General features: G+C 39.0%; 1 protein-coding gene across 1 annotated transcript; it reads left to right on the forward strand.

The window, feature by feature from the left end:
- Positions 1-6,218: 6,218 nt before the first annotated feature.
- LOC107760659 (BES1/BZR1 homolog protein 4) lies at positions 6,219-10,081 on the forward strand. The gene is made up of 3 exons (XM_016578743.2): positions 6,219-6,814; positions 8,771-9,501; positions 9,719-10,081. The coding sequence occupies exons 1-3, from the start codon at positions 6,599-6,601 to the stop codon at positions 9,720-9,722; spliced, it is 951 nt and encodes a 316-aa protein (XP_016434229.1). The 5' UTR covers positions 6,219-6,598; the 3' UTR covers positions 9,723-10,081.
- Positions 10,082-14,991: the final 4,910 nt, after the last annotated feature.

Genomic DNA, 14,991 nt, shown 5'->3' on the forward strand with positions numbered 1-14,991 from the left:
TTTATTTCGAGTTCGAGCAAGCGCTCACTCGACCGTTACGCCTACGGGCTACATTATTTCGAGTTCGAGCAAGCACTCACTCGAGCATTAAGCCTACAGGCCACTTTGACTATTAGGCCTACTGGCTACATTATTTCGAGTTCGAATCATTCACTCGACTACTAAGCCTACGGGCTACTTTGACTATTATGCCTACGGGCTACATTATTTTGAGTTCGAATTATTCACTCGACTACTAAGCCTACGGGCTACCTTAACCATTATGCCTACAGGCTAGATTGCATCGAGTTCGAATCATTCACTCAGCCTACGAGCTACTTTTATTTCGAGTTCGAGCAAGCACTCACTCGACTATTATGCCTACGGGCTATATTGCATCGAGTTCGAATCATTCACTCAACTACTAAGCCTACGGGCTACTTTTATTTCGAGTTCAAGCAAGCACTCACTCGACCATTACGCCTACGGGCTACATTATTTCGAGCAAAACTACTTATTTCTTCGAATTCAAACGAACACTCGACTATTTAAGCTGAAGGATGTTCGAGCCCGATAAAGCAGAGGGGACTACCCACAAGGCTCCAAGGCAACATAGATTTAAATTCAAACTATCTATTTAGTTCTAAAGGCTAATTTTTTTCAAAAGGAAGAAAGATTTATATTTACAAATTTTTTGTACAAAGGCGGCTACTCTGCCAAAAGGAAGTTCTTTATACAAAAACCGAAAGCGGTATCAAAAGAACGTAGCGAACGACCTAAGGTCCTAAATGACTCAATCTTCATCGGAGGCCGTATTCTCGGCATCGTCCTCATCTTCAGACTCCCCCGAGTCATCGGAGTCCTCTTCAGGAAAGGCCAACCTCCGAGCTTTGTTCTCTTCCGCCCTGACGACTTCAATCTCGGCCCCAACATTGAAGCCCTAAGCTCTGACCTCCTCGAGAGACTCTCTCCGAGCTTGCCATTTTGCATGTTCGACCATGCTCTCATCTTTGGCTTGGTTAACCTCGACATCGATCCTGAACTGAGCCACTTTGGCATTAGCTCTTTTATTGGCCTCGATCACTTCACAACTGGCCACTTCAAGTTCTTTGGCCAACTCTGCTTTATCTAAAGTGGCCAAATCCAACCGATGCTGAAGCTCTTTCATCTTTTCGATCAGCCCCAAAGCATTTTCTTTCGCAGATCGACGTTGGCATCAGACAGCTCCAACTGAGCTTCGATGGCTTCCTTTTTCGAGGCAATGTTATCCATACACTTTTTAAATTCTTCTGCCTCAGCCAGTAGTGCATCTACCTGTGAGTTAAGCCGTCCAATCTGCTCGATCCTCTGCCAAACCTGCAGAATCGGATCGTTAGTGGTTATGTCTTTTTCATCTTCACTATCATGGAACATTCGGAATACCTGCTCAGCCATCTCCTCATGCTCTTCCCGAGCCGCTGTCAAATCTGCTCGAAGTTTTTCACTAAGGAGCTTGTACGAGTCACTCTTCTCAGTGAGGCTCTGAACCTAGGCATCATGCTCCTCCTGGATTCGAAGAAGGCCTTGTGATGCAACACCGAAGCCTACAAACAAAAGGAGAAACATTAGAATTACCTACAACTCTATGTGTAAAAGAAGCGGCAAAAACACCATCAAAATTACCCCGATTCAAAGCATGTTGGGCCTCATTGAAGAGATAGGTGCCCCCCACCGCATTCATCACTGATTGATCTTCTTCGGTCACCAAGGACCGAAGGTAACTGGCAATCCCCACAGGGGAAGAAAAAATTCGGGTATCCGCAGGTACGAAGAGCACTATCTTCCGCCTTCGGTCGGGATCGATACTCGGGGCCGGAAATCGGTCCACCAGTTTATGAATCGATGAAGGCTCGGTAGAACCCGACCACGATGCTTTTTTGGGTACCGGCATTCTATCAAAACCAGTAACCTCCTCCGAGGCACCTGACTCGAGCCCCTCCAGAAAACCATGGATATTGGCCGACCCCTGAATACCCTCATAGGATCGATCCTCCAACATGACGGCCTCTCGAATTATGGCATCCGAAATCTGAGGGGATCCGCCAATGTCAACTATCCCAAACTCATCCCTTGAAATATCTTCTACTGCCCGAGAAGACCCACCCTCGGTATCCCTTTCAATCATCTTAGCTCGAGAAGGGATAATCTCGACTTCTTCTTGTTTTGGTTTTACGGCCAAGGTTCCCTGATTTGCTTCCACCAAATTGGAAGACTGTTGAATCACAACATTAGCCCGTACACAGGATAAATTCCCCTCTCATTCTTCGGGCTCGTCCCTTAAATGGCGGGCCACTTCTGAAGATATAACACCAGAGCCCCCCTTCGGCTTTCGAGGTCTTTTAGCCGGTTTCTTCTTTTCCGAGCTCGGGTAGCCCGATACGTCTTTTCTCTTCCTTTCTTTTACCTGCTTCAGGACAGGAACTTCTTCGCCACCAGATGGGGGCCTCATGACTACATCTTTCCTGAGTCCTACAAAAGGGAAAAGGGAGATTTACCATACAAACCGATGAAGAAACAAATCGACAAAAAGATTTACCATGACTGCGGGCCTCCCGTCGACCCTTTGATAATTCGACCCAAGTACGCTTGGAGTACGGTCTCTGCAACACCAAACTTTTGACCCATTGTTTAAGATCCGGGATCGGTTCTGGCATTTGAGCTACGACTGTGATAAGAAAAGAAAAATAGATCAACAGAATAAAAGGCAATCACAAAATCAAAACGGGCAAAGAGAAACGTTTACTCACGGCTCATATTCCATTTCTCGGGAAATGGCAAGTCATCGGCAGGGATCAGGTCCGAGGTTTTGATTCGAACAAAACGGCCCATCCAACCCCGATCCCGAGTCTCGTATATGCTTGAGAATGACGCTTTGGTTGCTCAAAGAGAAAGCTTGATCAACCCTCCTCGATAAAGTCGGGGACTGTAAAGGCGCATAAGATGATCGAGGGTGAAGATACACCCCTCGACCTTGCTTAAGAAAAATCAAAGAAGAATGAAGTGTGGATTTGGCCTAGGGTCACATCTTACCTCTTACAAAAGGCAACAATGACAGGGTCTAGAGGTCCCAACGTGAAAGGATAAGTGTAAACACTTAAGAATCCTTCGACGTGGGTAGTAACTGATTCATCAGGCGATGGGATTACTACGAGTTTATTATCCCAATTGCATTCTTGTATGACTTTATCGAGAACTTTTTCGGTAATTGAACATTGGTACCTCGACATCGGCTCACACCGACCCGGTATCGGAGAAGGCTTTTCAATTTTAAAATCACCTACAGTCGAACACCCTACCATAACGAATTCCTCAGGGCGGGGCTCTTCCACATCCTCGCCACCAGCAGGTCGAGATGAAGAAGCAGTCTCTTTTTGCGGAACAGTTTTAGACATTTTTGCCATTTAAAATTCCGTGAACAAAGAACGGGAGTATTTGGTGTTTTAAGAAAGAGTTTGCAGTAAAACTCACAGATTTGCAGGTAGAAAACTCAGAAAAGACGAAAAGAAACTTAGAAAATTTGGAGGTTTGAAGACGTAAAAGTGATGAATGATGGAAGGAAAGGCTATTTATAGATTGAAGCAATGACGGTTCGATATTAGCGGTGGCCGACCATCGACTGACACACATTAAATAACTTGATAAAACCGAACCGATGGGACAATTATCACATATGTCATGGTCGGGATCGATGTAAACATCAGCATATATCTGATCGAGTTGTTGGGAAATCATATCATTTCTCGCCACATCCTTTTCCGAGAAACGAGGGGACTATCTGTGTACGGTCAAAACCGATTGAGTCAGTCGTACAGACTGGTCGAGACGATGATGTTTCGATCAAAGGGTATCTGCATGACAAGCTCGGTCGAGGTCCGAAGCAAGGGCGTCGAGTTTCGAGCAGTAAGACCGATCAATGACAAGCTCGGTATCATTATCGAGTTCATATCCAAATCTAACTACGAGGCAAAGCGGAGATTATCGAAGATGCATAGATCGAGACCCCAAGTCAGAATCGAGCTTGAACCAAGACCGAGGGCTCGATCCAATACCGAGCTCGAGCCAGTATCGAGCTCGCAGATAAGAGCCGTTGCAACCGTACTATGAGAGAGAATCTTGGCGGAAATTGAGGAAAAGACAATTCATCGTGGGACCTCCACTATATATTTTTATTATTATAGATAAAGTAGGATCCCTCTAATATAAAAGGGGGATGTTAACACATTTAGGGGGAGGTGACCTGGTTGAGGAACATTTCCTTTTCTGTCTGATATTTTACTCCATCTTGTCAAGAATAGAGATATTTACATTTCACTCTACAATTTGTATCAAGTTGTATCACGTGTGCTTAGAACCATACACAAATTCAACTCTATCCGATTTTTCGGGTAAACAACATACAAACACGTAAATATTTTAGAGTCCGTTAATCGTAAACCTGTGATAGTTTGAATGTTTATTCGGAGCGGCCTTGTCCGGTACAGATAGGATGATTTCGGAATTAGCTCCTTGGTGTTCAATCTTCGATCTAAGTGATTCCAGCCGATTTGGAGCTGATTCGATAATGCTTGCCACGTGCTGAGTCAGGTACATATTTTTTTTTTTTACCAATACATTATTTTATAAAGATTAAAAACTGAATCACACGGATCAAACATCAAGCGAAACTCAATAATCTTGAAATTTGTTAAGATAAATTTTCATAGCACGTGAAATAAATAAAATTAGTACCATCTCACTTCCGTGTTTTGATGCAGTGAGTTTTCATAATATAAGAAGGCACTGGAGAGCAACACTTTTTGATACATTTTTGCTTTTAATCGTTCTAACAATACTAAGCGAGATTTGTTTAATGAAGCCTTAAATGGGAGCCGCTCCGCTCCATTAGAATTTGCTCCATTAATGTAAATATAGCTTTGGATAGCTAACACGTGTCCTTGTTAAATTTAAAAGATTGACATTTTTTTATTTATTATCTACTAGTATTATTATGGTTCTATTGATAATATTAATAAATAAAAAAATAATCTATGTGAATGACCCGTCAGCATCATGTTCTTCCCCATAAAGCAAAAACCACCCCACTGATCTTTTTATTCTCTTCTAATTATTTTTATCAGTCTTTTTATCCTAATAAAACATGAATATTTTCTTTTTTTGACAATAAATATATTTTATGGCACAAAAATTACTTGAGATGTTTCATATACGTTAATAACAAAGGAATGATTAACACTTCGTACTTTGTATATATATATATATATATATATATATATATATATATATATATATATATATATTGAACATTAATATCTAGACTAAAAAATAAGGAATAATAATATTCACTTGCTAAATAAATAAATAACTAAATAAATATATAAACTCACCCGATCATAAGGGGAAAAAAGAAAGAAGCAATTTAATAGATACATAGTAGCTAGAGGGTACAGTTTACACAGATTTCAGCTTTCCTCTATTTAAAAAATTAATCTTATCATTACTGGAATTTTAAACATAATAATAGAGAATTAATAAACAAAAAAATTTTTATCCCTTAAAAATTAACAAGGACACGTGTTAACTATCCAAAAGTATATTGACATCTAATGGAGCAAATTTTAATGGAGCGAGCTGTTCCGCCTTAAATAGATAAAAAGTGTTAGATAAAAGATATTCTCAAACTAGAAGAAAGGTCCATCTAGTTTCTGTAAGCTATAAGAGATCTCTGTAAACTTTTGAATATGTAGATTATGCGCGCGTGTAACAAGTAAAACAAAAATAAAAGTAAAATATATGGACATATTGGTCATAAATATGTTGACATTATCCCAATTTTTCCCTTGAAGATATTTTACTGAATCATGGGCTGTATTCTCAATGTTATTATCACTTCTTCAAATGAATATGCAAAGTGAACTAACGTTTTTGTAATTATATTTAGAGCCATAACCAACTAAAATCATTTAATTTTTTTCCTTTGATTAATTACTTTTTTCAGCTCACAATAACTTTTCTGTTGAACGTATGAGCGTTAATGAAAGTCTTCTACTTTTTTTTTATTTTACATTTTCATCAATTCCATGCAATATGGAGCTGGACAACTAATTAAAAGAATTGAAAACTTTCACACTTGTTAGGAGAGTAGATTGGGAAATTCTATTTTTTTCCCCTATGGGGGCAGTATTGTCAATTACTTAGTAACGTCTGAACGTCATTGAGATCCCCTGTTTCTTTTTTCCTTTTCCTCGTATTAAAGTGGGAGTGCTTCACAATTTGTTCAACTACTTCCATAATCATCACTGTTTCGATTTTTGCGTCTTCAATTATTCGATCTTCTTTCATCAAATTTTCAGTTCATAAAAACTCTATCAATTTCAACAATATATTCTTTTTCCTTTATCCGGTTCGTTTCAGATTTCGGACTTCAGCATTTACTGCCATTTGTTTGTTTCACTTCTCAAACAACTGATAAAGTATAAACTCAGAGGTTTTCCCACTTGAAGTTTGTCCTGCTTCTGGGTTTCAAATTGGTTCAGTTTTGCTCAGTGCTGATCTTTTGACGGCGTCGTTTTGGTTTTCGATCATGACGTCGGGGACAAGGATGCCGACGTGGAAGGAGAGGGAGAACAACAAGAGGAGAGAGCGTAGGAGAAGGGCCATTGCTGCTAAAATATTCGCCGGATTAAGAATGTACGGTAACTACCAACTCCCTAAACATTGCGATAACAATGAAGTTCTCAAAGCCCTCTGCAACGAAGCCGGATGGACTGTCGAGCCCGACGGTACAACCTACCGCAAGGTATTTCATTGTGCATTTAATTTATGTAGCAGGTTATTTACTTTTCAAGTCTTAAATTTCGCAATTTGTAATTATTTTTTAGGTGCAATTATTAATTCCTACATGTTCAAAAAATTTTCATTAGATATTTAGAACTACTGAGCTAGTACCGTGTCGCACGTTAGATGGTTGCGGTTTTGTGTAGCAGTAGTACAACTAGTAGCTTTGGCTAATATCGGATCAATTTATGCTAATTAAAGTGCGCAGGTTGCAGGCTGTACTACGTACTGCAAAAGTTATCTGCACTGGGCAGGCGTTTGTTGAGATTGCTGTTAATACTTGCGTCGTAGTATTAGATTAGATTCTTCTTTGGGCTTGCTTTAATCATCGGCTTACTTTAGATACACAGAGGTTGTTCAACACTTTAATTATTTTTTTGGCAGATTTTGAAAACAAATAGTCAAATTCCAATAGCAATTTTACCGTAATTTTTGAAGTTTTTTACTCACGTGCATTCAAATTCTTTTCAAGTAAAATGTATCTCCAAACACATTTTCAACTTTCAAACATTATTTTTCAAATCTCATCTTCCAAAGCCCATTTTTTCAAGTTTCTATTTAGACATTGAACACACGACACCCTTTCTTTTCTGTTTTTTGCTTTATTGACGCCTGAGTTGCAAATTTGCAAAGATTCCGCAGTTTAGTCAGTTCACACCTGAAAAAGTGCTTTGGGATCGAGAAGACAATAATACCCCTGCAATAATTTCACTCTAACTCCTTGGTGTTCACATGTCTGCCTCGATTTAGGGGTGGGTCTTTAACAATATCGGAGAATTGTACTGACCTATGTTTCTTTTTTCTGCTTTTTGTGCCGTGCCAAACATTCTTTTCTTTTGAGGGAGAAGGTGGGGAGTTGAGGTCATCACCTTGCTTAAATGTTGAAGATGTCTTTTTTCAGCAGTTTTTCAGCTTTAGAAATGGGTATTTCCCTCTCTCTTGCCGTTCTTGTGAAAGATACTTTATTAGACAGCTACATTAGTAGGGAGTGATATAAAAGAGGTGTTCAGCATTGCCTTCAGGGGCCCTGCCTATAATAATTCTTTTACTTGCTTAGGTATCTGTCCTATTTCACTCGTCTTTCCTTGTAATAAGTGAAAAGATATAGTGAAGTGCATCAACTAAAATGGGACGGAAGTAGGAGACTAATTTGAGTGAACTCAATTATTTGGAGTTCAGATTAAGTGATTCTCTATGCATGCTCGTACCTGCATGTAATAATACACTTTTGACAGTCCCTTGAAGAAAATGCTATTACACTTTCTTTTGCATCTTTCTGATACTTATTCATAACAGTTTAATGTGTGAGTAAGGTTTGAAGGATGCAACCCAAAAACATAGTGGTGTGATCCAAGTGGAACTTTAGACAATGTCATTGCGTGATAGAATTGATTATGCATATGTTTTTGAGATAATCTAAAGCCTGCTAACTAGCAACCAGAGGACCCAGTATTATGTATCTAATTATCTATTCTCATGTCTCAATGCACAATGTGAGATGTTATCTTCTCTTCCTTGTTGTACCTTTTAGTTGAACTGATCAAGTAGAATAATATTGGAGGCCCTTTTATGTTAAAAAGACTCTGAATAGCATAGTGTTGTCTTGGTCATATAAGTTGTACTGTTATTATTTTAGAACAAAAGGTACCTTCTTTAATATGAGGAACTTAAAAGCAGCAGAGCTCTGGAAAATGTTAGACTTTTATTTTTTGAATTTTTTCAAGACAGTAGATGTTCAGGCCACTTTCCGCACACTTCAACTTATATAGAGCTTACTTCTCACGAACAATGTAATTCTGTAACAGGTAGAATTAGTGATTCTAATGTGTGGCTATACCTGGCTTGCTAGATATGGTAATCAAAATGGCTAATGCAACACCACCTCATGAGTTTTCTTGATATCTTTCAACTTTTGCAGGGCTGCAAACCAATGGAGAGATTGGATTTTAAAGGTGGTTCCACATCAATAAGTCCATGTTCTTCATATCAGCCAAGCCCTTTCACTTCCAACAACCCAAGCCCTGCTTCATCTTCCCTGCATAGTCCAGCTTCTTCCTCTTATGCCACAAACCTGAACATGGACGGAAAATCCCTCATCCCGTGGCTTAAAAACCTCTCTTCTGGATCCTCATCAGCTTCCTCCTCCAAGCTCCCTCATTTTCATATTCATACTGGCTCTATTAGTGCTCCAGTGACCCCTCCTTTTAGCTCACCAACTGCCAGAACTCCTCGATTAAAAACTGATGCTGGCTGGGCTGGATTTCGCTACCCTTTCCTTCCCTCATCTACACCAGCAAGCCCTGTTCGTCAGACATTTACTGGTTCAGAATGGCTTGCTGGAATCAGTGGACCACCTTCTCCAACATACAGTCTTGTCTCGTCGAACCCGTTTGGCTTCAAAATGGATGGTCTTGTTTTATCTCACGGTGGATCTCGTATGTGCACTCCTGGGCAGAGTGGTACATGTTCACCTGCAATTGCTGCTGGCTTGGATAATACGGCTGATATTCCCATGGCTGAAGTGATTTCGGATGAGTTTGCATTCGGAAGCAATGCAGGAGGGATGGTGAAGCCATGGGAAGGGGAGAGGATCCATGAGGATTGTGGTCCGGATGATCTTGAGCTTACTCTTGGCAGCTCAAAAACCAGGTTTGTCGGCACAAATCCTATATTTATTGCATATTTGTTCTTAAGAATTTACATACTTCAGTAAGCCTAAAAGATACTGCAGTTGATCTTCCATAAAAAAGTATTTGCATTGTCAATGTATATACAACTATACGTTGTTAAACTGATTTTCTTTCCCTTGTTTTGTTTTATTTATTTTTTTCTTTGGGGTGTTTCTCATAAACAATACATTTTGCAGGTAAAACTTAAAGTGTGTAAACGAGGTATGCTGGGGTTAAAATGGAAAGGATTTAGGCTGTTACAGGAGTTGCTGTTTTTATTGCGTCCACCCCTTCCCCTCCCCAATTCAACTGTAATCTCGTTTAAGTCAAGAATACGGTTCTTAATTATGAGCGGAACTTTGAAATCATGACATAATCTTTGTGTTCTTTCAGTACTTTAGTGGTGGATAAAATTTTATGACTGCCCCGAAGGAAAGAAACGGAGACCAGAGGACCATCTCGGCTAATTGCCACAACCTTTAATTACATTCTTGGGTGATCACCAAATTCTATGGCTATATATTCCAATAAATCTATGGAAGAACAATAGTTCTATATTATATCATGTCTCCACTCTTGTTCTCAAATTACTGCTGGCATTCCAATGATTCTTTCCCTTCTTACCAAGTCTTAGCAACCAGCTTGAAGAACAAGGAAAGTAGCCATTAGAACAACAATTAAGTTTGTACCATCTTCATATGTCTTAAAAAAATATATAATGTCGGACGAGGAAAAAAACAAAAAGTTGCAGAGCTTTTCTTCAATAGAATCACCTTTTTGAGGTTCATAATTAAGGAGTTCAACTTTTTGGGTATTCGACTTGCACGCTATAAATGACGAGTGCTACCAAAAATTCAGTCCATGTGAAAGTATTTGCCACGAATTGTGGCACGTGACCTCTGTTTTATTTCATATAGAATATGGTGAGCTTATACAGATTTCAAAGGAGGAATGTGATGCTTTCATGAGCAAGCAGGTAGACGAATCGCAAAAAAGCAAGTATTGAAGAATGGGTCCGAAAATATTTTGTACCAAATATTCAAAGAGAACAACGTACCACTTAGGTAAAGAGGTAGTGCCAATTTGAAACTTTGAGCGAGTGTATAATATGTTCAGATTTTACGATGATGAGTCAGAGGCTCATCTCCAAAGGTGATGAGGCTATTGCGTTGAGCACTACACCCTTTAACAATCTCAACACCTCCTTATGTTGATAATTAATGCTGCTAACACCTGACTAATGGTAGAAGGCACTCTGAAATTAATAGAGGTACGCTGTGAAATTAATAGAAGTACGCATGCTCATGTGGTTTGAAGAATCAAACTCAAAAGAAAAAAATATAAAAACTCAAGGTCAAATCCTTCTCTCCTTTCCTACACTCATGGCTAGTCTTAGGCTATTGATTATCTACGCAAGTTTTGCTTAGCACTATTTTCATAAAATAGAGAGGACTCAGACGTTACAAGCTTGAATGTCAGTTTTGGGATGATTTGGTGGAGTTTTGAGGCGGTTTGAATTGAAAATTCAAAATAGAAGATGAACATGAAAAAAAATGATATGTGTATCACATATGTATCATATTTGTATCAAATATATATCCATGTATACATATGTGTGAGATACATGCGTGATACATGTTTGATATATGGATCGCAGAAATTTTAACTACAAATTTTGATACCAAATCAGTCCAAATCACCTCCAATCTTCTTCAAATTTTGTATATTGACTTATCTATATGGTTTCATTGAATTTCAACCATACCAATTGAAAAAAGGTCATTTTTTTGCTTAGATTTTTGAATCTTGTATATATATTTTGTGTATTTCATCATCTTATTTGCTACCTCATCCATGAAATTTTCTTTCCGTCTTGCATCTAATATTGCTAATCATGCTTAAAAATATTGAAGGAGATCTTTGCGTGTGATTCTTGGAGAGAAGGAACCTTATTTATTTGGGTTTCAATTTTTATATATCCTTGGCTGATTTTGATAAGTCTATGATTAATGACTAAAGGTTTGTAAGTTGGGACTTATTTGGAATATTTATGTAAGATTCCCTATAATATATGATAAAATTTTCAATTTGAACTTTCGGATATTTTTTTGAAGTGTAAAAGTTGTATACTTAATTTCGTCACCAGTACTAAATATTTTCTTTTGTTGATTAATTTACCGAATATTTAAACATATGAGCTCTAACAACAAAATTATTGCATAATAATTTTTGAAGATTTTTCTCAAGAAATTCAAAGTTCGAACTGATACAAAATTGTACGACCCAAAATTCACTATATGTCGTGATGGCGCCTAACGCCGCCGTCAGACAAGCCAACGGTGATTAATCTAACTTAATTACTCATTTTATTATTTTCGAAATCATGAATCCCATTGAATAAGTAGTGTAAAATCTAGTACTCGTAGAAAATCCGTGATTTTATTTTTCAATTTTCGTATAAAGTATAAATTACAAGGTGAAATGATAATAATTACGCGAACTACAATAATGAACACCCAGTAGGTACCCCAAAACCCGGTGTCACAAGTGCATGAGCATTTACTAAGGAGTACAATAATAATACAATATCTGTCTAGAATGTAAATAAGACAGGATAAAATAAATAGTATGATGGAGACTCTATGGACTGCGGTGCGTAGCCTGGAATACAGCTCACATGAAGTCTCCTCAACAGTTGCGCCTACGCGCCAAGATGATCATCAATGAACCTGTCAGATCCTGCACATTTAGTGCAGAAATACAACATGAGTACGTAAATCAACGAGTACCCAGTAAGTATCTAGCCTAACCCCGGAGAAGTAGTGACGAAGGGTCGACATCGACACTTACTAGTGGTCCAATAAATCAATATGGTAAATCATAAACATATAAGAGTACAACAATAGTAGTGTGAGGTAAATCTGTAACTACCACAATCTTCCAAAATTTCTTTTAACGATATCAATTTCTCAATCTCGTATTCTATCTCGACAACTCGAAAATATCAAGTGCCAATAACAAACGGATAAGAATTCCCATATAAAATGCAAGGCATGAGTGAAAGGAAAATCTCGCGAATATTCGGACTGGAAGCAATATAACGTACGATTATGCCGAGGTCGTACGACCAGGTCTCAGAAAGAATATGATACTGACGAGGCGATCGACCCGATCCTATCATAACATGTACACTACCGAGGGTCAAGCGACATTAACCATAGATGCATCTATTATACCGCCGAGGCGAACGACCCGCTCCCATGAAAGTGTGGTACATAATCTTGCTGTAACGACCCAGCCGGTCGTTTTGAGTATTACAATCCCATTTTCCCATTTACTGCTCAATTTATACTTTACAGTTGTTATGTGACTTTTCGAGGTGATTGATTCGGGTCAGGTGACATTTTGGAATGAATTGGAACACTTAGTTCCAAAGTTTAAAGTTTAGGTTTAAAGGTTGGCCGGATATTGACTTATGCGTAAACGACTCCAGAATAGAGTTTTGATGATTCCAATAGCTCCATATGGTGATTTTGGACTTAGGAGTGTGTCCGGAAAAATTATTTGGAAGTCCGTAGTTAAATTAGGTTTGAAATGGCAAAAATACGAAATTGAAAGTTTGGAAGTTTGACCGGGAGTTGACTTGTATGCAAAATTTATGACTTTGATTATGAAAATTGGAATAGTTCCATTATGTCATTTATGACTTGTGTGCAAAATTTGAGGTCAATTGGACTTGATTTGATAGGTTCCGGCGTTGAATGTAGAAGTTGAATTTTTTTTTCATTAGGCTTGAATTGGGGTATGATTCGTGGTTTTAGCGTTGTTTGATGTGATTTGAGGTTTCGACTAAGTTCGTATGATATTTTAGGACTTGTGGGTGTATTTGGTTGAGGTCTCGAGGGCCTCGGGTGAGTTTCGGGTGGTTAACGGATAAAGTTTTGGACTTGGAATGCTGCTGGAATTTTTCTGATGTTTGCACCTTGTTTCCTTCTTCGCGTTCGCGAGGGGGGTCTCGAGCTCGCGAAGAGGAACTAGAGGCAGGCGAGGTTGTTCATTGCATTCGCGACTTGGGTCTTGCGTTCGTGTAAGGCAAGGAGGTGAGGCTACGCGTTCGCGATTGTGCATCGCGTTCGCGAAGGGGAACTAGCTGGTGAGGATTTTTGCCTTCGTGTTTACGAAGTGTAGGCCGCGTTCGCGAAGGTTTGCTTGGTAAAGCATCGCGTTCGCGAAAGGCAATTTTTGGACAACACAATTTTGTGCTTCGCGAACGCGAGGGACCTGTCGCGTTTGCGAAGAAGAAAGGTCTGGAGAGAAAGTTTAAGTTCTGAAAATGGGACTTCGTCCCATGTTCTATTTTTGACGAATTGGAACTCGGAAAAAGGCGTTTTTCAGGAGATTTTTAAGAAAAATAACGGGGTAAGTGTTCTTAACTCAATATTGGTCAAATTACCCGAATCCATGGTTGTTTTTAACATTTGATTGGTGAATTAAGTTGGAAAATTTAGAAAACCCTCTTGGTTTAATTTAAAGATTTGAGGGTCGAGTTGATGTCAGAATTTGGTAAAATTTGTATGGTTGGACTCGTGGTTGAATGTGCATTCATATTTTGTAACTTTTTTTTCGGTTCCGAGATGTGGGACTCACGGACGATTTTTGGGTGCAATTTCGGATTTTGTTGGAAAGTTATTATTTTCATATAGAATTAATTCTTATAACTAGTATTGACTGAATCGAATTATTTATGGCTAGATTCGAGGTGTTTGGAGATCGATTCGCGAGGCAAAGGCATAGGAGAATAAAGAGTTACACGGTTTGAGGTAAGTAACATTTTTAAACTTGGTTCTGAGGGTATGAATCCCCGAATTTTGTGTTATATCAATTGTTAGAGGTGACACACATGCTAGGTGACGAGCGTGTGGGTGTGCACCATAGAAATTGTGACTTAAATAAATTGTGTGGAGTTGTAAAAATTAATGAGTCATGTTATTATCCGCGTATCCTCCACGTGTTAGAGAAATTGAGCTGTGGCTCATATTAAAGATCATGTTTAGGCTACGTGTCGATACTTTGGGACCCATAGGGTCGTGTTGCTGTTGAATTTAATTATTTTAAAATGTACATTTCATACTCAGTCATGTTCATCCATTGTGAGGATATTTATGAGATCGGGGTTGCCGGCCTGCAGCATGCCATATCGGCTTTATATATTTTATTATTATATGTGTCGGGGCTTCCCGCCATCAGCAGGCCATATCGGCTTTATTATTATATAGATCGGGGCTGCCCGCCTGCAGTAGGCCATATCGGCTTTATATCACGCTTGGGCTGAAGGAGCCCCTCCAGAGTCTGCATCCCCACAATGAGCGTAGATGATTATATTCGGGATGGACTTCCCAGGGCATGGACTTGCCTTATTTATTTATAATTGTGATGAATTCCATGGACATGGATCTTGTCCGAATCATTA

The sequence above is a fragment of the Nicotiana tabacum genome, chromosome 2 (assembly GCF_000715075.1).
Source record: "Nicotiana tabacum cultivar K326 chromosome 2, ASM71507v2, whole genome shotgun sequence".
Taxonomy (NCBI): Eukaryota; Viridiplantae; Streptophyta; class Magnoliopsida; order Solanales; family Solanaceae; genus Nicotiana; species Nicotiana tabacum.